The following is a 25,156-nucleotide window of genomic DNA, read 5'->3' on the forward strand; positions in this document are numbered from 1 at the left end:
GTGTGTTTAAAGAATGGGAGGAGGACAGAGATCCACCATCCCCCTGCAAACACTCGGTCCTGTTTGGAGTTCATTATTCGGCGCCTCACCTCAGTAGCAGCTGAAGGTTAAAGCAGCAGCGGAAGGTTTGTGCAAACAAAAATTTTAGTTTAGTCTGTGGAGCTAACAGACATTTATCTACTTCAATGTTTTGCACGTAAAGTCTTTTTACATTCGTTTTCTCTTTGAATGCTTCAGATCTTTGTAGGGGAGCAAACAATGGAGTTCTGGCTGGAAAATCAGGGTCAGTCGCAGCTTTACTCCAGGTTTGGGACTCTTCCTGGGAGAAGCTGTTCACACAAGTGAGTTAAACGAAAAGGTCTTCAATCAAAAGTTGTTTTTGTTGTCTCCCAAAAGTTAGAAACCTTTGGACAATTAACTATAGTAAAAAAAAACATCTTAAGAACAAAATAATTTAGAGAATTAAATCATTCAATAAACTTAACCTCAAATACTTGCATTTAAACTTCGATAAGAAGAAAATCCCATTTAAATATAATAAGATGTGTTGTAATGAAGTAAAGGTGTGAGACTGTTTATACTTACTTTCATACAAACATTTCAACAAGTGAGAGTAAAAAAACTGACATGATTTGATCCGTTAAACACACTTAAATAAAGATGTATGTTTGCTTCTGAGATGTTGTTCCAAACCTCCAGATGGAACAAAAAAACATGTTGTCAGAATTTATGAATGAAATCACAGATGAAATAAATCTCATAAGTAAATAACTTCATGTTGAGTGATAAAAAAAATGCTTAAACTTTAGATGACAGAATACGCTCATTTTCAGGCCAATTTTACCATGTAAATCTGTAACTGTCACACATTTTAAGTTCACACCATTTTCAATTTTTTTTTTTCGGTAAATGTTATATTTTCTGTGTAATAATAGAATTTGCAAAATCATCCATTACACCGTAAGCTTTTTCACAAGAATTATAATGTGAAATCCTCAATGTGCTTTGATCTTATGCGATAGAGCAACACTAAGTGGTGCTTTATTGTGAAGGAAAACGATTTATATATATGGCTGTTTCTATTATTGAAACAGGAGTTTAATGTGAATAAAAAACATGTGTGAAGACTAAAGTTCTAGTTGTTTTACAGATTCTCAGATTCGATCTAAAACTGCATGACAGCTCTGTCTGTATGGCTAAGAGACTTGTCCTGTCGGAATATTAACCATTTGTGCAGAAAAGCATCCTTCTCCACCAATCCCTGTAAATTACGTGGACCTTACTAAAGAAAGAAATCACTTACATTTAGAAACGATTATTTATCTCTGTTTTGGAGTCTATTCTTTACTTCAAATTTCTGCTAATTGTGGTTCAAGACATCTTTATACGTTATATCTTGCTTGATGGATGGATGGATCATTTCTATTGAGTACCTTTTCTCTCAGATTTAGTGGTAATATCTTTTTTTTAGACTCCATAATTATTGCAGTGTATGGGGACAGTGTGTCCAGGGTTGTGTGTACAGAAGTAGCTGTCCACCACAAGCAGAGTTTCTCATTTATGCTAAAGATTTTCTTTTTGATGGAATCTGACTAGAATATCCTGTATATTGTCCTATAAGGTTCCTGTTCTTCTTGAAAAAGCTGTTTGACCTTCAGTGCAGCTCTCTAACTAAAGTTCTAAGCTTTCACAGAACAGCTGAATTTATTCTGAGGTTCAGTTGGTTAAACCTAATCTCCATTTTCATTATTTTAGTAAATCTGACTAAATATTTTTACTTATTTGCAAAAAAATGAATAGCAATCTCCTCTTTCTTCATCAGGCTGAGATGTGAGGTTGGAATACTTTCCAAGGCATGACTACAGGACTAAATATCTGTAGTCATGGTACTTTAACATAGTGGTTCCCAAAATGGGTTGCATGACCTCTGGGATGCAATTAAATTTAGTAAATGATTACTTAGAGAGCCAAGTGTCAATACCTAAGAGGAATTTCATTACACACTCAAGTTAAATACCTACGACCTACCATGGCCAAGGAGTGCAAATGCCACCCAAATCCTTGAATGCACAGCAAATTATCCCGTAAACACAACAATGAGGCTAACAGACAAAAGGTTTTCAAAAGAAAAAATGCTGCAATTGCAGAATATAGAGAGCAGCAAGTAGAAATGCCCACAAAAACTGCTGCAAATAAATAAATGAGGCTAACAAACAACATAAACAAGACACATGCAAAATAAAAAAGGCTGCAAGTAGAAATAAATAGATGCAGGGTTAGAAAAGCTGTAAACTAGGACATATTTATCTAAGTGCTAAATTCAATTCAGTTTGTTTCTATAGCGCCAATTCACAACACGTCATCTCAAGGCACTTTACAGTTCAACCAGATCATAAAATCAGATTGATTCAAAGTTTTCTACCTAAGGAAAACCAGTTGATTGCATCGACTCATTGACTTGAAGGCAATCCCTCACACTAAGCATGCTCGTAGCAACAGTAGAGAGGAAAAACTCCCTTTTAACAGGAAGAAACCTCCAGCAGAACCAGGCTCAGTGTGAGCAGCCATCTGCTGAGGCAGACTGGGGTTCAAGGAGACAGAAGCAGAGATACAAAAGGCACATGTCAATCAGCTCCACAGGCGACCCCATCCGGGAAGACGTGCTCCGTGCCAGCTCCCATGTCAGATGGGTAAAAGAGAGCACATCCAGTTAGTCACGCTCAGAGAAACAGGACTACACTGGAAAAAAGGCTGATCTCCAACATCTATAAACAAAGGTCAACACCTTTGATTATAAATGTTGAAGCTGATGTTTCTCTCCAGGAAAGACTCACAGCAAAACAGGAACAGACCAGACAAAGCTATTATGATGAGAAAAAGCAGAGAGAACATAATGTTAGAGATTGAACTAACAATACTGTAGAATGGGAGAGTAGAGATAGAATAAGGCAAAATGATGAAAAGGGGTCCCTATGTCCTCCAGCAGTCTAAGCCTATATCAGCATAACTATAGCGATAGCTCTGGAAACACTATATACGATTTATCAAAAAGGAAAGTTTTAAGCCTTTCCTTACCACTAGGGGGGGTGATCACTAACACAAATGGTACCCGACCAGAGAAATTGTTATGAATTATTGTCTGTGGCATTCCATCATATAAATACAATGTCCAGAGAAAATTTGAAGGATAAAAGAATAATTATTTTTTCCTTTGGATAAAGAAAAAACTAAACATCTCTCATAGCATCCTGTTAATGCTTTTATGGTATGACCCCATATGCGTTTGTTTCCCCCTAATGGTGTGAAACATTTCTGCTATCAGGAGCTAGTTTGTAGCTTTTCTTAGTTTCTTAGATTATTTTCTATTTGCACCACTTTTTCTTCAGTGCGTGTTTGTATAATTAATGTGTTTGCAGCAGGATTTGTGTTTGCAGCATGTTTTTACTTTGCATCTCTCTATTTTCTGTGAATACAGCTCTTCTCCTTTGCATGTTTTGTGTGTTTTGGTCTCAATCTTTTGTTTACAGGAAGTTTTCAATTTGTTGGAAATTCGTCGATTTGCAAGGTGTTTGAACCTCTCGGGCACTAAAGCGACCAGCAAGAAAAGTTTGGGAACGACTTATTTAACACATTCATTGTTCTTTGTGAAATGTTTTAAATGTATTACAAGTTTACTTTTGTAACATATTTTTTCCAACATTTCACTCACAGCTATCATGACCGACACCAGGCAACCTATAACACAGTGTACTCAGGAGAGCAGCAGAGTCTGGGAAGGGAGTCCAGTAACTGGACAGTACCAGGATCGAGAGCAGGAAGAGCTCTACAGGAATACTGGACAGAGTCAGAGCTGCCCAGCTCTTCTTCTGCTTGTTTCCCTTTTACTTTACACCATAACGATCAGCGCCACCGGGACCTTGGTGAATATCGGCAACGTAACCCCAGAGAGAGAGAGTTGGTGTCTCCAGGAGCTATGAAGGACTATGACAGAGGCTTTCTGAGGGATCCATGGATGAAGAGGTGGGATTAGAGTCAACATTCCCATTACAACAGAGATGTGTCCACAAAGAGGAATGACAGCAGCTATCGGGAGCTGGAGGCTTGGGCGGCTGGGTACAGTCACTCGCTGCCCAGGAGGAGACGTTTAGAAGCAGAGTTAAGAGAGACAGTCCAAGGCCTGTCAGAGAGCAACCGGGCTCCAGAGAGAGAAAAAGCGGAAACAAATTCTAGATTTCATCTACAACATAGCCAACTAAAAGCAAACTGTAGACATTCTGGGCTGTGGGACAAAATAGAACATCCTAATACAGGCACAAACCCCATGAATGAAAAGAGTGATTACCAACCTAGGGTTTTCAGCAAACCTCCTGGATATGTTGGACCTCCCTCCTACAGCAGGCCGCACAAAAGTCCTCCTGTGACACAAAACTGTGACATTGGCTGGCAGCATGTTGGTAATAACCAAGCTAACTGGTCACAGCCAATATATGGAAAGCAGGATGTTCCAGTGGACTTGCAAACCAAGAGGCATGTGGAGAAAGATCTAAGCAATGCATGCCCTGAACTAAAGCAGCAGAGGTCTAGTAAACATAAGGGAGATGCTTCAAAGGCAGACAGGCCCACTGATGCACAGAAACCCGAAGAATTATTAGCTAAACAAACGCAAGCAGCTAATGTTTCAAATAAAGAGAAGGAGGACATTTGTAAGGTCATAGAAGGAAGGAAGTTCAGACTAAAGAAAAAGACAGGAGGGATGACCATATTCTGCCTGGTTTCTCGAATAGTTAGCCCCTCTGAAACCAAGTCTTTACCAGTCTGCCCCTCCCAAACTAGCCCCCAAGTCACAGAAACAGGGGCGCTTTCAAAAGACACACAGGATAACAAGCAAGTGAAGGAGCTTGTTGATGATGTGGACTCCAGAGCACAGGCATCAGAAGAGCAGTCAGATAAAAAGACACTTGGATTTGGAAAAAAGATGATCCCTGAAGAAGACCCGTCAAGTACCGCAAAAGGTGTACTCGAAAAACCTGTATTTGAAAGAAGTGAATCTTTGTCTGTGCAGCCTTTGTTGACCAAATACCCTTTATGGAGGGAGCCTAGTTCCAGTAACAAGACTGACACTGAGAGCTCCAACAAAACCTGCTTGAAAGACACAAAAGGAAGCATGTTAAACCAAGATGGAGGTGAAGATCTGAGAAGCCACTCAGCGGACGACGAAGAGAAGAATCTGCAAATTAAGGACAACGCTGAGGACATGAAAGGTCTGTTCGTAATAGACACCAGCTGTGTTGTTGTCAAAGTAGAGATGATCCCTTCACCAAAGAAGGAGCAAGTTCACTATCTAGGCTCCACAGCAAACGATGAAAGCTGCTCTAAGCTTTATCAAGATGTTACAACCCGCCCAAGTGAGGAGGCATTGAGAAGAAATGAAGACCCTGAAGCTGATCTAGACTCAACACCAATGAACAAACTGGAATACAAAGAGACTGACGTACCCCAGTTGACCTCTCTTTCTGAAAAGGAAACTCTGGCAGAGCGAGCAGAAAGAATCCTTGGAATACCTCTGCATGACGCTGACATCAAACAGAAAAGTGAGGATTATGAACCACTGTGTGAAGAGGAGGAGGAGGCTGAACCACATCCTGCTGAGGACATGCTAGAGGATGTGGCAGAGCAGGTAGAGGTTCCCCGAGTGGAGAAAGATGGAGATGAGATTGGAAATCAGCTAACAAATGATGGTGGTAAAGATTTTACAGACGTTCAAAACCTAGCCACTCAAGATGATGACACTGAGTCCCTCCTCAAAACAGACGACACTTTAACACAAACTGAGCTTAAGAAAGACGATAGGGATGAATCCACCTGTGGAGAAAGTAAAAAGGAAGAGCATAATGTTGATCTCTATAGTTCCTCTTCAGTTCCCCAGAATTTATTAGACCCAGGCATACAGGACGGTTCAGCTTTAGACCTAACTCCTCACCCTGACACCCCCTCTCCTCCTCTTTTTCCTAAAACACCCGATTCCTTTTTGAGCTCCTTTCCCAGTGAAGACCATCTCCCAAGCCCTCCCCGTCTTGAAGAAATATTTCTTGCAGATGATGAGGAGCTGTATGTGGAGACTAAAGATGATGAAATGTTGCATTTGGCTGAAAGTGAGCTCAACAAGTCCTTGGTTACAGAAATAGAGGGTGTCTTGCCACATGAAGACAATAACTGTCAACAGTGGGATGATGTTCCTTGCATTTCTGAAAAGCAAGAAACAGATGAAGGTGATTGCTCTACAGATGAAACTAGGTATGAAGACCCCGACATCTTGGCTCAGCTACTTACTTGCGTCCAAATTGAAGGAGCCACTTCTGCAAAAGGGGAGCAAGATCATCAATTAGAAGAAAGCATTCTACCTGATCCTTCAGTTCAAATGGGTCAGAAGGAAAATGCAAGAAGTTGTAAAACAGAAGAGGTTGGGTTTGATGTGGAGGGGGGTGTTTTTAGGGAGAAAGAAAGAGGCGAGACTCTGGAGCAATCCCAAATAAATCCAGGTCCGATCGCAAGTCTCTCGGAACAAAGACAAAGCAGTGAGAGAAACAAATCCACCCAGACTCAGCCACAGGCGGACACTTTGCAAAACGTTGATCCCCAACGGGAATTTATCGACAATTGCCCTCCTTCACCTTCAAGCAGTGAGGTCCTACACAATCACTTAATTGCTGATGATTTGCCAGGTAGAGACCATGTTCCCCTCTTAGAAACTGTCTCTCCTCTGAATATTGTCACTGCTGCTCCAGACAAGGAAAATTCCTCTGATCCCTTTTATATACAATCGTTTGAAGAATCCAGTCAGTTGACAATTGTTCCTCCCCATGAAGATGATGTCTCCCCAGAGTTCTCTCCAACTGCTGCCCACAAGACAGGATCTCAGTACTCAAAGTCCCTGCTGGAAGTGGTTAATCGTATCAGGAAGCACACAGCGCCTGATTCGGAGAGCGAAGAGGAGGAAGTGAGTGAGAGGTCGGATGCGAGTTGTCTAGACATGGTCGCTGACCTAGAGTCTGAGGAGAACTTTGATGAGCTTTTAAAGGACAGTGCTGAGACAAGGCAGGGCGACCAGGATCACAAAGAGTCAGAGGAACATGCGGATGAAGATGCTATGTCCTGCAGTAGCACCAGTCATGTCCTTGAAAATACTGTCACCGTAGTGGACATAGAAACAAGACCCTCCAGCGAGGTGGAAGAAAAGAAAGAGGAGTCCGACACGGCTGAAGGGGAGGTAAGATGTTCCAGCAATGAAAAGGGGGAATCCCAGTTTAAAGGAAGTAAAGATGAAGATCTAACTATTGGTGGTTCTAGTGAGCACATTCCAGTGGAGGTAGATGTAGATGCTACTGAGGTATTAACCCATTAATTATTACATCCCGCCTGCAGGGCGTATGCGTATACTCCAACAATAGGGCTACTGTCTGCATTAACATGATTTTATGTGGTAGGCTAGACCCTCCCAATGGTTAAAGAACAGCTGCTGATTTCATTTATATGTATTCTCCGGTTTAAAACTGTTTTTTTATGGTTTTGGTGTGGCCATTTAACAGGATAAATCAAAGTAAGACAGCTAACAGTGCTTTGCTGAAGTATTTACCACCCCCCTATCAGAGGTCACATCACTAGTAAATAGAATCCATAAGTGCCTTGGTATAAATGCAGCTGTTCTTTGCACAAACGGCCTCATGAAGATAAGGAAACACAGCAAACAGGTCCAGGAGTAAGCTGTGGAGATGTTTTAAGCTAGAGTGGGTTATAAAAACAACATGCTGAACCACAGGTTCTTAGAAAAGGCAAAAAAACAAAACAAAAAAAAACGGCTAAATGACTGCTCTTCACCTGCAGGCTGGATAAATTCTGCATTAATAAGAGAGGCAGCCTGAAACTGCAGAGATCCACAGTTCTGTTTGTAGATTTTGTTGACCAGAAAGCCAATTTCAAAGGAAGAGCTACAAGAGTTACACGCACTGTAGAATGAAAACATGAAAAACTTTAAGGGGACTTACAAAGCACTGCTTGCAGTATGTATCAGTAGATTTGATTGCTGAGTAAAAACACAGGCATGTTTGCAGTGGTTTCAGTGTGTGGAGGTTTATTCAGCTAGAGAACAGCTGTTGGTGATGCAGGTTAAAATTAATTTTCTTGTACTAAAGTCCCTGTCACACATTGACAATTTAGATCAGCGTATGCCTGACATGCCAAAAACACTGGAATATGTTGGATAAGTTATGGGTCAGTTTTGTATAAGTTATGAGCATGCTGAAACACGGCAAAACATGCCGCACACGTCGACATACGACAAGTATGCCAGCTATGCCATACGTGGACCATAAGTTACAGATAAGTTATCTGATTGTAAGTTACTCATACGTTGTGGTGTCTTGGTTATCCAAAAACTAACGTGCGCATACAATCGTAACTTATCAAGAACTTATCTCCAAAGTATTTGATGTGTTCCAGACGAGTGCTGAACGTGTTTCTAACTTCCAGCTACTGTATAATGGCGCATTGGCAGCATTTTGGTATAAAGGGGGTTCACAGGAGGAAACCATCAGTCCTCCTCCAGACTGCATCCCCATCATAGGGTGAGAAAGTGAGTTTGATGGATCCTCCCTGCGTTTACGCCCACCACCCACAAAGTTCCTTGCAAACATGATGCTGAATCTGCTGCCACTGCAACCCTTCTTTTTTTTCTTTTTTTGGTTGGCGGTAAACAGCAGCTAGGTTAATACCGCGATCAAATACGTCTTTTTATGTAGTCCGGGCGAATCGCTGCTCCCCTCAGGACACAGGCTTGTGCATGATTTCATGGCATTAGGCTGCCGTGCGTTATGCATAAGTTAGGCTGGCGTTGGACATAAGTTCTGGTCTGGTTATGAATACTCTATGTATACACCCAAAATTGGAAAAAATGCTTAGAAAGCTCAGCGTATGGCAGCGTTTTAAGAGACTCTGGAATGTTGGGCATAAGCTGGCTAAATCGGCAAGGTGTGATGGGGCCCTAATTTGCTACTAATATGGTTTAATGCAGATCTTCTATTTTTATTTCCAAACCTTTTGCAGTGAGACTTTATGTGGTTTGCTGAAGCAGAACAGCTATTTTCATCACAGGATTCATTTCATCTCGAACTTTTTGTTCTCATAAAAGAATGAAAATACATTTGCTTATTTTTATATAATTATTGGCCTTAATAGTTTGGAAAAAACAAAACATGTTTGTTTACTTTTTTTTTTATTATTATCTTTCCTTCTTTAATTTGTTTTTTCTCTTTGTTAATCATATCTCCAGTTCCTCCATTTCCAGCTTTGGCTTGGATTGTTTTTCTTTAGTTATAGCTATTTATAAGCTTATTTTTTGAATGTGCATGGTGAAGAGATTTTTGTTTAAATTCTGCATTTTCTTGATTTCTGTAAAGCACTTTATGCTATATTCCACTTTGAATGAGACCTTGTATAGAAATAAATATTAATTTATCAAAATTCTATTGTATTTTTAAGCACATGTTTAGACCCGATTTTATTTTTAATGTTTTAAATGTTTTTCTGCGCATTGAAAAAAATGACAGATTTCTCTCCGTTTTTGCATTTTCATTCTTATTCATTTAGGGTGATAGTGGTGTTCAAAAAAAGTGGAAGAATTAAACCTAAAAGTTGAACATATAACCCTATTAGAGAAAAATTGACTACTGGTTACCAGCTTTAGAAAATGTTTGAATGTAGGCTTTTCAATTATCATGTTAATTTTATTCTTTATTAGTCATGTGTATTGCTTAACTAGCCACATTAGATGGGGTGGACGGCCGTCTTCCAGAGGGTGTATCGCATTGTGTGTGCAGAGGCCGTCTAATGAGGACAGTTTTGTCTGTACAAGCGCAAATGTAAATTACATTTGATATTCCCAGTAAAACTTTACTTAGTGCAAACTTTATACAAATCAGTGTATCTGGACAAAAAACAGATGTTCATTAAATTATTTTAGTTGATTTTTTTTATGAACCTCTATTAATAATTATGTTATGTTGTTATATAAAAGCTGAAGTCATGATATAAATATGTGAAGAATCTGAAATTGATAAAAGCTTAAAACGAATTTAAGATTTTTAGGAGGCTTGTGACATTTCAACGATTTTCTTTCAAAAGTCAGAATGTGGTTTTTAATTCTTTCAGCCCCAAACGTTACATCATAATACTGGTCTGACAGTAGATTTCCCTGATAAATAAATAAAAAATGACAGGGAGAAATTGAAATGAACTTTGTCACCAAAGACAGTGTTTTAATTAAATAATGATGGAAAAATGTCACATTAATAAAGGAGATCTGGTCATTTATGAATAACTGACCATGAAATAGGATCACTAAAGGCTGGATATTTTATTACAAATTCTCACACTTGGATGTAAACCGATTATTTAATAATGTCGATAAAAATGTTATAAAAAAAAAGATCTTGATCATTTTATTTTTAAATAACTAAACAACATGCCACTGAGAATCCAACAGCTTTTTAAAGGGAAAACAAATCTCAAGACAAACTGAAAAAAACCCACTTTAACTGTTTGAAGTTTTTATGTTTTATCCTGTTGGAGATAAAACAGTGACAGGACTTTGTCAGAGTTTTTCTTCCTTACGAACCATTTATCTGGATTAGAGAAACCTATGGAGTGAATGTTGTTCCATTATTATTGCAAGTAAAGAAAGTGTTTTGCAAATCGGAGGAAAAAATAAAAGCAATGCAAAAATGAAAAATTCAACAAAAAACAAAAAACAAAAAAAAGACCCCTTTAATAAAAAGCAGTTTTGAGATCAACTTTACCAATTTATCAGATTTGATAATTACTTTAAAATGTTATTTTTTCTAAATAATTTTTTTTAAATATAATTTTTCAACAAGTCTTATATTTTCATGTTAAACTTTGTTTCAAATATCCCTTTTTCAGACTGAATTTTACCAATTGTGTTTTGCAGATCATATTCTGTTCACTTCTGGGGGCGGGGCTTTCCTCTGCATCGAGGACTGAAGACGCATTTCTATTGGTCTGCTGGATGTTAGTAACAACATTGCATTAGTCATTAGTGAGTGCTTGTATCGGGCTTGAAGTGAAGATTGCAAATCAGTCTGGAAGAAGGCAATTTATAAAACTCAATCTGAAAAATAGAAATTTAAAAAAATAAAATGGGGGATAAAAAATTAGGTTTGAAAAAATTAAATATTAATAAAATGTTTAAAAGAGGTACTCACAAAACCTTTTTTTGACTAAGTTTTTCAAACTTTTATTCTTGGATTGCAATTGTTCCCTCTAATTTCTGTTCAAGTTCTTCGTTGGCAACAATATTGGTACAAAATTTACTCCATAGCTGTTGAGTCTTGTCTTTCACAGAGAGAAGGAAATCAGTCAAGGACACTTTATTAACACTTAATGTTCACAGTCTGAGTCTAATGTTGGAGTGTTTGACAGGTAGACCAGAGAAAGAGTGGATAAATATACAGTACAGCAGAGGGGTAACCAAACAACAGCATAATTTAACTAAAAGTGCTCCTAAATTCTGTTATGTCGTATAAAAAAAAGAAGATTTGTTTACATCTTGAGGCAACGTCCCGAGAAATTACAGCACCCAATGTTTCCGTTTGTCAGAGTCCGTGGCTCTGACGGGGGAACATCAAAGTTCATCGTGGGGAATGTTTAAGGCGTGGTCACAGAGGTCTGCAGAAACACAAAAACCCATCAGACTCTCGCCAACGTCCTGCAGTACGAAGCAACACAGGGTCAAAAGAAAAGGGGAACATACCTGTCCTTTTACTGCAGAGCTCGTCTTTGACGTTATCCGTTTCATGAGAAAAGAATTCAATAAGTTCATCTTCGTGGTGTTCAACAATCGTTTCACACTTTAGGGAAAAAAAGAGAATAAATAAGAGTTAACCTTGATACATCAACCAGATCAGTCTGAAATAAAGGAGAACTGAAACCGAGGAAATAAGTATTGTGTTTTTTTTTTTTTTGATGTAGAAATAATTCCTCTTTGCAGGAGGCTAAAAAGAAAACTCACTGCAAATTTTAAACTGGATGTGACTCTGGAGTCCAGGGTGGCCTCTGAGAGGTCCATTGGCTCCCCGGTGCGAGACTTGACCCTGATGTAGGACTTCCTGTTTGTAGATGGATCTGTGCGCTCTCCATAGTCCTCCATCCTCTCACAGACTCTTTCCATCAGCTCAAGGAGGTTTCCCTCAGAGCGGGCCAGAGGAACCTGCAAGGATAAAAGAAAACCCTTCAAATTGACAACAGAGAACATGGCTTGGCTCAGACTGGAGCGGCACCATATACTGAGCTGCATCGCATCAGTGGAGGCGATATCAGATCCTAGAGGACAGATCAAGTTTTATGTATCGACCCTGAACAGGTTGATTATGTATGTGTTGCGGCTACTCTTGCATCAAAAAAGTTTCCAAAAAAATCAAAAATTGCCAGAGTAGTCTTAGGAGGAGATTTTTCGACTCACAAAACAAAAAGCACTCGTGGAGAATTTTCTTGTTTCAAAATAAGGGTGTTTTCTTTACTAATAAAAAATAACAGAAATATTCTCAGAGTTGACTTACAAAAATTCAAATATAAAGTTAAGTGATGTGTGTGAAAAAACTGTTGCACTCCTCACTCCTTCAAACAAACAATCAGATCGACCTCATCAGCTGCTTCTACTTGTTAATCTCAGCAGGAGGCGGACTGACAAGGAGGAGGGTCAAAGCAAAACCAAGACATAAACAAATACACAATAACTCTACCATTCACATAACCTTAGCTCTTTAACATTAATAATTTTGCAAAAGATAAATGAATCTAATTCTTAATAGGCTCCAACATCCCGGCCCCTAATTGTTAGCCTTAGCAAAATAACAATTACAAAAATAATATTCACAGGAGCCTAACATCTAGCAAAAACATTACATAAACTTAATTCTTTTGTCCATAAATGTTACCTAGAGCTTCTCAACATTTCTAATGCTTAAAGCAGTCCATAGAAAGTCTTATTTCATCCAGCTGCTTCCATTAAAAGACAGAGCTTATCTATTGGTCGCTGGATGACATTGGCTTTGGTTTTAACCAAAACGCTTCTAACAAAACCTTTGGCATCTGGAAAAATCTTTATCACACGACCCATTGTCCATGCGCTCCTTGGTGCCGAGTTATCCACAATAACAACCAGATCTCCAGGGCTGAAGTTCCTCCTTTTGGTGTTCCACTTGCTTCGTTCTTGCATGAGTGGAAGATACTCCCTTGTCCAACGTCTCCAGAAAAGATCTGCAAGATACTGTGATTGTCTCCATCTTCTTCTTGAATATTGGTCTGTTTTCTCAAAGACTCCTGGTGGTATGGTTGCTTTTCCTTTCAGCTGGAGTAAATGGTTTGGTGTTAGTGGTTCTAAATCATTAGGGTCATTCGACACCGAAGTTATTGGCCTGTCATTTAGGATGGCTTCCACTTCACATAATGCTGTTGACAGGGTTTCATCATCCAGTGTTTGTTCCTTAAGGACAGATGTGAGGGTCTTTTTGATTAGACGTATTAGTCTTTCCCAGACTCCACCGTGGTGAGCCCCAAAAGGTGGGTTAAAAATCAATTTTATTCCCTCTACTAAAAGGGTCTTTTGGATTTTCTGATGATTTAGCTCTTTTAATGCTTCTTGTAATTCCTTTTGTGCTCCCACAAAGTTTGTCCCACAGTCTGTTCTGATGCTCATCACTGATCCTCTTCTGCAGATGAATCTGCGTATAGCATTTATGCATGAATCTGTTGTTAAGAAGTTTGCCATCTCTAGGTGGACAGCTCGACTCACCAGACAGGTGAATATGACGCCCCATCGTTTCACCTGAGCTCGTCCCCTTTTTACTTCAATAGGAACAAAGTAGTCAATGCCAACATGACTGAAAGGAGGTAGGTCTGGAAATAAACGGTCCTCAGGAAGGTCCGACATCTTCTGTTCACCAGGTTTTGCCTGCATGCGTCTACAGAATACACAGCTCTTGATGATTTTTCTGGCTAAGGAGTTTGCATGAGGGAGCCAGAATTTCTGCCTTAGCTTGGAGAGCATGTGGCTCCTTCCTGAATGTCCAACTTGGTGATGAATTTGCTGTAGGATGAGGTTAGATAAATGTGAACCTTTAGGTAGAATGATTGGGTTTTTCTGGTGGATTGGCATTGCGCTTTTGTTTATCCTACCACCAACTCTCAAGATGCCACCATCGAGCATCGGATCCAGTTTGAGGATGGTAGTTCTTGAACTAAGAGGTTTGCCTTGTTCCAAGCAAGTAAATTCACAGTGAAAGTAGCGTTTTTGTTCAAAACAAATGATTGCTTTCTCTGCGTTCTGCATGTCCTCCACTGATAAGTATTGCGTCTCGTGTTGATTTTCCAAGTTTTTCATCACTTCTGAAGACAGGTGAGTTTGACTTTTTCTTTGCTGGCTTAGCAGTAGAAGATGTCTTTTAACCTTTAATATCCAGGCTACAGACTTCTGAAGTCGGTTCCATGATGAATGATACTTTATCATCTTGCATATTGGATGTTGATCCTCCATTATCACACTGTTAACTGTGATCTCCTTTCTCACTTCTTGATCATTCGCTGGTATTTCTTTCAGACCTTCTGTGTGTTTCGGCCATGTTCCTTTTTCTCTGCTGAGATATTCAGGACCAGTCAGCCATTTTGATCTTAAGAAAGATTCCACATATAGCCCTCTTGATGCGTCGTCAGCTGGGTTAACTTTTGAACTTACGTATCTCCACTGGCTGGTGTGGGAGAGGTCATGGATTACAGCAATCCTGTTGGATACAAAAGTGTGAAATCTTTTAGTTTGATTGTGAATATATTTCAAGACAGAGGTACTATCTGTCCAGAAAGTTGAATCAGAAAGTGGTAAATGCAGCTCCTTCTTTAGCATTCGATCCACCTTAACAGCCAATGTTGCTGCTGTTAGTTCCAGTCTGGGTATGGTCATCTGCTTTAGAGGTGCCACTCTAGCTTTTCCAAATATAAAGCAGATATGGATTTGACCTTGGTGATTTGTTAATCTGAGGTAGCTTACTGTACCATAGCCTGACTCACTTGCATCACAAAAGTGATGCAGTTCAGCAGTTTCCACGGGATCAAAGTTTTCAGGCTTCATGCATCTTGCAACTTGAAAGTCATGTAGCAGATTTAACTCCTTGAGCCATCTTTGCCAAGGCTTTGCAAATTCCTGGGGAATGACATGATCCCATCCATACTTGGATTTGCAGAGTTCCTGAAGTAACTGTTTGGCTTTCAAGATGAAGGGGGAAAGAAATCCTAATGGGTCGTATACTGAACTCACTGTGAAGAGTATACCTCTTCTGGTAACAGGTCGACTCCTGATGGTGACTTTAAAGCTGAAGGTATCACTGAGAGTATCCCAGTGGAGTCCAAGTGCAGACTCAACTGTTATTTGTTCTTTCAGCTTTTCTTTATCCAGATCTAGTTCCTTGAATGCTCCAGCTCTGTGATGTTCAGGGATGCTTGCCAGCACTTCATTGCTGTTGCTGACCCATTTTGTTAATGTAAAACCTCCCTCACTGCAAATTTTGGTGAGATCTGTGACAAGCTTCATTGCCTGGTTCACTGTTGCCACTGATCGGAGGCAATCGTCTACATAAAAGTTACTTTTAATGGTTTTGAAAATTTCATCAGAATAATGTTTCTGGTTGTCAGCAGCAGTTTGACGCAGAGCAAAATTAGCAATGCTTGGGGATGATACAGAGCCAAAGAGGTGAACTTTCATCCTGTAAACCTCAAGAGGTTTGTTAATGTTACCTTCTGGCCACCACAGAAACCTCAGCAAATCTCTGTCATTTTCATCAACAAAGACTTGATAAAACATTGCTTCAATGTCTGCCATTACTGCAATGGGTTCTTGGCGAAACCTTAACAATACCCCAATAATGGTGTTTGTTAAATCAGGGCCTTAGAGGAGCTCCTTGTTCAGAGAGGTTCCTTGAAATGAGGATGTACAGTCAAACACCACCCTCAGTTTGTGTTTTCGCTTATGGTAAACACCATGATGTGGAATGTACCAGACATGTCCATCCTTCCTGTAAAGCTGCTCAAATGGAACCTTTTCTGCATAGCCCTTTTTCAAAATGTCCTCCATGAAGGATGTGTATTCTTCTGTGTACAACTTATCCTTCTTAAATTTTTTCATAAGGTGCAGTGTGCGTTCCTTAACCATTTTATAGTTATCAGGCATAACTTTATCTTTGTTTCTAAAAGGAAGTGGTAGGTGGTAGTGTCCATCTTTCATATACAATGAGCCAGAAGCAATCTCCATAAAACGCTTATCCTCAACAGACATCTCATTTTTCTCTTCATACAGGTTCTCAGAGAAATCCTGGTTATATTGTCTGATGAGCATATCCTTCAATTCAGTAACAGAAATTCTGTTACTGGACACTGCAATAGGCCCATCATATTCTGTTGTACTATCAACACCAAGTGGTCCAGTTACCACCCATCCAAGTACCGTTTCCACTGCATACGGTCCATTATCATGACTGTTTATTATTTTCCATGGCTCTAATGCTCGAGGAACATCAGTTCCAATGAGGAGTTCAATGTCTGCCTCGATTTTCTTTAAAGGGACACTCCTGAGATGAGGCCACATCTCCAGGTCAGCTTGTGTGATGATGTTTTCTGTTGAGACAGGTATTTTATCCTGTGTGTAAACTTTCGGCAGGTCCAAGTATGTGCAGCCATCAATATCTCCCACCTCTAGTCCTCTAACCTCGTAGGTTCCTGCAGACTTTTCCTGTCCCATTGTTCGCAGAAGTATCTCTGTTTTGCGTCCTTTCAAATTTAGCCGGTTCATCAATCTTTCAGTACAAAACGTTGCCGTGCTGTCCGGGTCAAGGAAAGCATAGGTCTGAATATATTTGTCCCCTTTTGCCACCTTAACTCGGACAGGCACAATGGCTAGTGCACAATCTTTCCCGGCCCCGTTTGCATCACCTGCTGAAACAAGAGCACTACTTATGGGAGTTTCTTCAATCTCCGTTTGACTGTCCTGCTTTGAAACGTTTACACTTTTAATATGGAGTACTGTTGGATGTTTCATTCGACAAACTTGACATGTTAGTCTCCTCTTACAATTTTTGCTTAAATGACCTTTTAGTAGGCAACCAAAGCAATATCCGTGACTTCTCAAAAATTCAACTTTACAATCATGCGACTCTGCTTTAAAACGCAGACAGTCAGCTAAGTTGTGTTTTCCCTGGCAGAATCCACAGTGAGAGATATTGGCAATGGGTGGGGATTCTGGAGGTGGTGGAGACAAAACGGATTGCTTTATAGCGCATCCTGTTTTCTCTGTAACTATTGATGTTGCAAAGCTACTGTTCTTACCTCTCATTGATTTTAGTTCACCTTTGTCTCTTGGGAATGTTTTTTTGGTTGTTGTTTGGTCTTGAAGGTCTCCAAACAAAGGATCCAAAAGCATGTTAGCATGGTTTTCCACAAACTTGACAAGATCTTTAAATCTGACTCTCCTGCCAGTTTTCTGTTGTATTTCATAAGCTGTGGTTCGCCATCTTTCTCGCAGTTTGTAAGGTAGTTTGGATGCTAACAGCCTTAAGTTTGATGGGATTTCAAGTTCCTCCAAGTACTGTAAATCTTGCATTGCATTACAACATCCTCTCAAATACATTGCATATGCATACAGCATCTTTCCATCCTCAGCTTTAATTGCTGGCCAGTTCAAGGCTTTATCCAAATAAGCTCCAGAAACTTTCATCTCATTTCCAAAATGTTCCTTTAATAGTTGTTTAGCTTCCCTGTAGCCTTTACTTCCTTCCATATGTAAGCAACTGCGAACTAAATCTCTTGGCAAACCAGATGTAAATTGTTCTAGATAATACAGTCTGTCTTTATTATTTTTAGTCTTGTCTTCGATTAATTGTTCAAATGCATGAATAAAAGACTGGTATTCTAATGGGTTACCATCAAACACAGAAATATTTCTCGGAGGTAACAAAGACAGATTTTGCTGGCTGACAATGAGTTCTGCTATGTCATTTTGTCTTTGAATAACAACATTCAAATTTTCATTATCAGCAGTAACAGCCACCTCTGGGTAATCTTGTGCAGTTTCAGATGCGTTATGATCATAAATTGCAGCTTCAGTTTCACTTTCAGTGGGATTCCTATTTTGGGGTTTATTCTCTGCTGTCCTTAATCTACTGGGAGACGATTTACATCTCTCCAAAATGGTCCGTTGAAGTGGAGTCTTTGGTATAGCACCTTAATGCATAAATTCCACATTGCCCTCTATCGAATGTGGTTCTTGATGAGAGCTATAATATTCATTCATGCAGTCACCTAAAGACGGTTCCTGGTCCACCTCATCACTTTGTAAGGTCTTTATTTTAGCATTTGATGCTGCAAGATCAGCTTCTAGCTCAATTTGCTCCATCTTTAACTTTAATTTTGCTTCCTCCATTTGTAAAGCATGTTTTTCTTTCAAGGCAGCAACTCGTGCCAGTGCAGCAGCCTGTTCTGCTTTGGCCTTTTTTAACTCTGAAGAGACTGATGAAGATCTGGATGTGGAAGAAGATGACTTTGATTTCTTTGATACATTAGATATGCTGTCTGATGGTTTGATTGTTGATTGTACAATGTCTTTTTTCCATGTTTCGACATCTTTCAAAAAATAGTTTAAGTTAGTTATTCGAGGCTCAAACCAGTCATTATAATCATTTTCCTTTTCGTCCTCTGATAAGAGCTCTTGAACCAACCTATGAGCATTTTTAAACTCATCCACGGCTTCCTTAAATGCTTGTACTAAATCATTGACTTCATCAATATTTCCTGCATCCGTCATCAAAGCCTTTATTTCATTAATCTTTCTAGTGCAGGCTCCCAATCTGCCTCTGCGCGAAAGGACGCGCTCTTTTAACATGTTCTCAGACGCAGGCGTGGATTTAGGGTCCAACATTGTTAATGACCACACCGATCTTTTCACTTTCAAATAAGTTCATCAATAAGCATCCTTCTTTGAAATCAACAGCTTTGCTTTCTGTAGTTATCGATCATTCTTTGTAGCGCAGCGGCGCCTTCATTCATAAACTCAGTCAGCTGATTGTACTCACGGCCCGCTGGCTGCTTTCTTTGCGCATCAGAGCGTGATCGGCTGGCAGCTCCCGACTTTAGGCTCTTCTTCAAGTCATCAGTGAAGTTTTTTCACTTGTTGCGGCTACTCTTGCATCAAAAAAGTTTCCAAAAAAATAAAAAATTGCCAGAGTAGTCTTAGGAGGAGGTTTTTCGACTCACAAAACAAAAAGCACTCGTGGAGAATTTTCTTGTTTCAAAATAAGGGTGTTTTCTTTACTAATAAAAAATAACAGAAATATTCTCAGAGTTGACTTACAAAAATTCAAATATAAAGTTAAGTGATGTGTGTGAAAAAACTGTTGCACTCCTCACTCCTTCAAACAAACAATCAGATCGACCTCATCAGCTGCTTCTACTTGTTAATCTCAGCAGGAGGCGGACTGACAAGGAGGAGGGTCAAAGCAAAACCAAGACATAAACAAATACACAATAACTCTACCATTCACATAACCTTAGCTCTTTAACATTAATAATTTTGCAAAAGATAAATGAATCTAATTCTTAATAGGCTCCAACAGTATGAGATTAAGAATGGGCTCCAGCTGCCCCCGATGCGAAGTATATTTTATATATATATATATATATATATATATATATATATATAAATAAGGCTAGGCTTAAAAATTTATGATGAAGATTGTAGTTGGAGTGGCTCAGGTTATTCTGAGCCATTTCTATAGTGATGCATCTACGGGCTTATGTTAGCAGCAGGAGCAGCAAAAATGCGGTGCTGCCTAAATTTTGATGCTTGTACAAGTTTGGTTCTGTGGCAGGGTTAAAGCATCTTTGCTGCTCCCGCTGCGGAGTCGAAAAGTGGGTCTGATGTGCGTTGGGCAGAGCTACTCTATCCTTTCTTTGCCTGTAATAATGGCAGCTATATTTGCTGTGATCAGAGGATAAAAAATAGTTTTAATGTTTTTCAGTGAGACAGTCCACCTGACAACATGGTCAGTGCAGTCAGTTCATCCAGATTCCCATCCTACATTCAAATATTGTTTCCGACGGTGTTCTTTCACTAGGAATCCCGTTCAACAGCAGCCTCTGACCCGGTCGCCTCCTCCCGGTTTGCAACTCCACTCTCACTCCTCCTCTCCACTGTCACTGCATGCATAAACTGAGTGAGGGATCGCTGAGGAGTTTATGTGTTCATCCAGAATAAGTGAATCCTTCAAAGTCAATACCTGAATGCAACCAGCTGGTTTTCCTTCATACAAACTATTAAACGTACTTTTACCTCTTCCAGTCCATTTTATAGAGGTATATCTAATTATATAAGTAAAGAATGCACTTTTGACACAACAGGGTTTAGCCCTAAAACCAGATATGTGACCAGCAGTGGTGTCAAAAGTACACACATTTGTTACTTAAGTAGAAGTATAGATACTTCAGTTTAAAAACACTCTGGTAAAAGTTGAAGTAGCAACTTGACCTCTTTACTCAAGTGAAAGTGAAAAAGTATGTGCTCCAAAAACTACTGAAAGTATAAAGAAACCTTTAAAAAAAAACAGCCAGATGCCGCTACATGAACTGAAAGCTAAATTTTTCGACTATTTCTAAAAATTCTTTGAGATAGAGCCAAGGATGAGGGAGGTCTTGTTGGTCTCCATCTCCTGATACGCTCTCCCCTGTGTCCGACCTTTCAGACATTTCAACATCTTTTTCTGAATCCTCCATTGTAGCATGGCATAGACAATTCACGTTTGCAGTTTGAAGAACACCTGCTTGCTTCTGATGATTTCCTTTAGCTAACCAATGAGTGTTTGCGTTATATGACTCATCCAATTACACTAGTTTTCACTAGATGTGGATGGAGCCAATGATCTGCATTGGATGGCGCACATGACGTGAAATAAATATTTATAAACATTAAACCGAAGCCAAGAGTAATGAGTAATGTTTGTTTTAAAAATGTAAGGAGTAGAAAGTACAGATACTGGTGTGAAAATGTAATGAGTAAAAGTCAGAAGTAGGAAGAAAAATAAGTAATGGAGTAAAGTATAGATACCTAAAAAGTGTACTTAAGTACAGTAATGAAGTATTTGTACTTCGTTACTTGTAACCTCTAGTGATCATTACATTTTTTTAATCATGTATAATTACATTTAGCTGATTCAACAATCTGAATTAATTTTAATTTTTGAGACTGGAGATGTTCTGTTTGCATAAAATTTTAATTGCTAATAAAAAACTTTAGATTAAATCAGTATGACTTTCCATATCCATGAATACGGAAGAGGATTAGGGCCTAAGAAAAAATAAAAAAGGTTAACTGAAATTAAATGTTATTAAATTCAGTTAACCAATTTAAAATATATATCATTTCAGTTTAATATGGGAAAAAGTCAGAATTCTGACCTATTTCTCGGAATTCTGACTTTAATCTCGGAATTTTGGATCTTAATGTAGATGGGCATCATGAAGGAAGGGATGTGGGAGCACTCAGGTTCACTGACAAAGATGTGAGTTGTTTGGGAGGGCCAGGATCACATTGCTGGGAAATGATGGAATTATGCAACTTTTTACGTGCCTGAGGGTTCCCTGGTGATGCTGTTTCATTAAAGGAATAGTAAACCCAAAACATGATTAGCCTTCATTTTCTACTCACCCCCATGCTGAACAACACCCTGGAGTACTTTTTTGATATCTCAAATGCATCTGGAGATCTGGGAGGCTTCTTGCTGTCTGCTGACATTCAAATAATGGAGGTCTATGGTGCCCGAGGCAGAAAGGTCCATAAAAGTCCACAAAAAACGTGTCAATATTCCTCCATACTGCTCGTCCAATGTATTCCAAGTGTCCTGAGTGGGTAGCATCCAGAATTTACTCGAAACAAAGTCATTTAGAATGTTTTTAGAGCATAAACAGTAGTGTATAGGATTTCCTGAAAGCGCGCACATGCTCGTTCACGACGCTACGGAAGCCGGCAGACCAAACCAGATGAAAGTGCGCATTCAGCGTCTGCTCTGCCAATAATGCAAGCGTAGAAGAAGAAATGTGCTGTTTACCTGTGCAAAGAAAGAAACAACGAAAGAAAAATGTCTGAGGACTTCAGTGTTGAGGAAGAGCATGAGTTCTTTGCCGAGCTAAATGCGCTGGTTTGGTCTGCCGGCTTCCGTAGCGTCGTGAACGCGCATGTGCGCGCTTTCAGGAAATCCTATACACTACTGTTTATGCTCTAAAAACATTCTAAATGATTTCGTTTCGAGTAAATTCTGGATGCTACCCACTCAGGACACTTGGAATACATTGGACGAGCAGTATGGAGGAATATTGACACGTTTTTTGTGGACTTTTATGGACCTTTCTGCCTCGGGCGCCATAGACCATTATTTGAATGTCAGCAGACAGCAAGAAGCCTCCCAGATCTCCAGATGCATTTGAGATATCAAAAAAGTACTCCAGAGTGTTGTTCAGCATGGGGGTGAGTAGAAAATGAAGGCTAATCATGTTTTGGGTGTACTATTCCTTTAATGGAAGAGCAGAAGGTAATTAAACCAAGAGAGCTAGCTGTCAGAATTCAGAGATTAAAGTCAGAATTCTGAGATTTTTTGTCATATTATACTGAAATACAATTTCAGTTAACCTTTTTATATTTTCAGTGGCCCTAATCCTCTTCCATACATGAGTCCTTAGACTAATGAGAGGAGGAACTTTTCTCTGCCTCCTGATCCTAACAGTAACAGAATAAGGAGCTCCAGGTGCTGCTGGGTTTCTGCCTCCTCACCTCTCTGATGGACTGACTCCCATCCGGGTTGATCCTGAACGATCCGGTCTGGATCATCTTCTTTGGGTCTATCTGGGATATGGCCCAGTCCATCTCATCGACCAGAGCCCTGCATGCTGAAGGGGCAGAACAACACAGAAAGGTGAACAGATTTCTGATTTAGCTCTGAAAAACTACCAAGTGGAAACATGTATACCTCCACATCTGAGGTCCTGCCCTTGTCTGGCGGACAGACTGAAGCTCGGGAGGAGACACACAGCTACACAGGATGCGAGCAGCACAGCAGCTTCCCTCATTCTGTCTCTAAACAACAGGATTAGATTATTAATCTCAATCTGACAGCGAGGAACAGCAACAGGTTCACTGGCGAACTATCAAAGCTCTCTCAGCTTCATTTATCTATCTAAAACCAAAGCATGTTAAAAATCTAGTTTCATCTTTTTCTTATTTAACTCACCTAATTCTGGCAGCTTTTAGGGTAAAGCTTCCAGGCTTTTCCACGCTGTTTTATGGCATCCGATGAAATATGGTGACGTAGCAACGGAGCAGCTTCTCCGCCGGTCAAAGCTGCTCACTTACCGGACAGCGCCCCCGCCTGGCCAGGAAGATACCAGCAGCACCACCGAGGCAACCCAGAGGAAACCACACTGAAGCATCCTGGAGGTGTGGGGTAACAAACTATAAATACTTAGTTACTATACTTAAGAAGTTTTTTTTTTCTTTTTTTAGTATATGTACTTTACTTGATTGTTTCTTTTCTAAAGACTTTTTAGTTTTACTTTCTTCATGTGAAACTCAACATCTGGACTTTCCATACCTGTATTTTTCTTACTTTCTTCAAACTAACAACAGGATGATGGAACAGCTGTAACAAAACAGGGAAATCAAGAAGAGAAACCATCCGTTAGGGTTCAGTTTGTTGATAGGAAAACGCTGATGGCAGCATGGATGAAGACAGGGGGGTAAATGAAATATTGCAGACGATTGATCAGACTCTGAGGGGCAAGACATTCACCCTTTATTCAGGGGTTGACGTTAAGGATTTTTACCATTTGCCATTTGGGCAAGTGACTTTCACATTTCATTTGCCCAGAAACTATTTTTACTTGCCCAGTATAATGTTTGATAAATATAGTTCCTAATATTCATTTTTGTATATATATCAATGAAACATGTTTGTTTTTTTAATGTTTTTTGTAATTCAGTATTTTTTAAGTTTCCAGGTTCCTGGTGTGTATATGCATGCGTCAGATAATGAACTCAAGCCTACATTACCGTGTTAACATGCTTTTCAATCCTTCCTGCACATTCTTTTCAAACTAAACTTTGCTTTAAACTGCTTGGAAAAATATAAATTGTAATTTTTAAAATCTTGCTTTTGAAGTGGTCCACTCTCAGCTAAACATTGGAATTTTAAAGTTGACAGTACGTGCGTAGTATGACCAAACACAAAAAGCAGAGAAAGTTTTTTTTTTTTTTTTCAAATTTTTGTGTGACATTCCAAGATATAAGGCTGGGCGATACAACTGAATAATCTATTTTTCACTCCTTTAGTTTGACAATAGACAAAGTCAAATGACAAAGATTACTTGAGAAAAAACATTTTATTTCAATCATCCCCTCTGGAAAGGTGGCCTGGTGGAAAAAAAAAAAGAAATTCTACATTTTCCAGAAATAAAGTCTTCACAAAAAGAAAGGAAGATATGCACTGATCCATTTCCATAAACTGTTTATTTGAAATACAGATTATCTATGCAAATAAATCAAAGATTATCAAGTTAATGATTTATCTAATTTATTTGGTTAATACAATTCAATTCAAGAATTTATTGTCATTGTCAAAAAAAGGCAACAAAATTGTGTTTGGGGTACAATACTTAGTAGCAGCACGTTCCATGTAAAGTGCACAAGAGGTAAAAGTGACAGCAGTGCTTGACACGCATGCGCGACACATCACAACAACAATGGCGCCGTTGCTGCTAATGCTACTCACCCTGCTGTCGGGCTTACAACAGAATCTTCTTCTTCTGGAATATCTCCAGGAAGAACAGAGCAATATCGACGACATAGTTCTGCACCTGAATTTGACTTAACCACGAAAATGGACCCGCAGGGCAACCATGTATAAATATTAGTGCGCATGCCCAACATTTCGTCGCTTATTTTTGCTTTGGCACCACAGCGCCACTTACAGGCCTGGCATACATTTTGCAGCGTTTTCATGCATTC

At 39.4% G+C, this 25,156-nt stretch overlaps 2 protein-coding genes across 2 annotated transcripts; one reads left to right on the forward strand and one right to left on the reverse strand.

The window, feature by feature from the left end:
- Positions 1 to 12: 12 nt before the first annotated feature.
- On the forward strand, positions 13 to 10,789 carry LOC119791806. Its single transcript, XM_038298126.1, has 4 exons — positions 13 to 125; positions 238 to 341; positions 3,712 to 7,406; positions 7,438 to 10,789. The coding sequence occupies exon 3, from the start codon at positions 4,322 to 4,324 to the stop codon at positions 7,400 to 7,402; it is 3,081 nt and encodes a 1,026-aa protein (XP_038154054.1). The 5' UTR covers positions 13 to 125; positions 238 to 341; positions 3,712 to 4,321; the 3' UTR covers positions 7,403 to 7,406; positions 7,438 to 10,789.
- cnpy2 (canopy FGF signaling regulator 2) lies at positions 10,285 to 23,540 on the reverse strand. Its single transcript, XM_038298127.1, has 6 exons — positions 23,385 to 23,540; positions 23,124 to 23,230; positions 22,928 to 23,043; positions 12,083 to 12,280; positions 11,825 to 11,921; positions 10,285 to 11,739 (listed from the first exon to the last, which is right to left on the reverse strand). Exons 2-6 carry the CDS (start codon positions 23,221 to 23,223, stop codon positions 11,696 to 11,698), a joined length of 555 nt encoding a protein of 184 aa, XP_038154055.1. The 5' UTR covers positions 23,224 to 23,230; positions 23,385 to 23,540; the 3' UTR covers positions 10,285 to 11,695.
- Between the last annotated feature and the right edge of the window lie 1,616 nt (positions 23,541 to 25,156).

The sequence above is a fragment of the Cyprinodon tularosa genome, unplaced genomic scaffold, assembly GCF_016077235.1.
Source record: "Cyprinodon tularosa strain WSP-4 unplaced genomic scaffold, ASM1607723v1 ctg40, whole genome shotgun sequence".
NCBI lineage: Eukaryota > Metazoa > Chordata > Actinopteri > Cyprinodontiformes > Cyprinodontidae > Cyprinodon > Cyprinodon tularosa.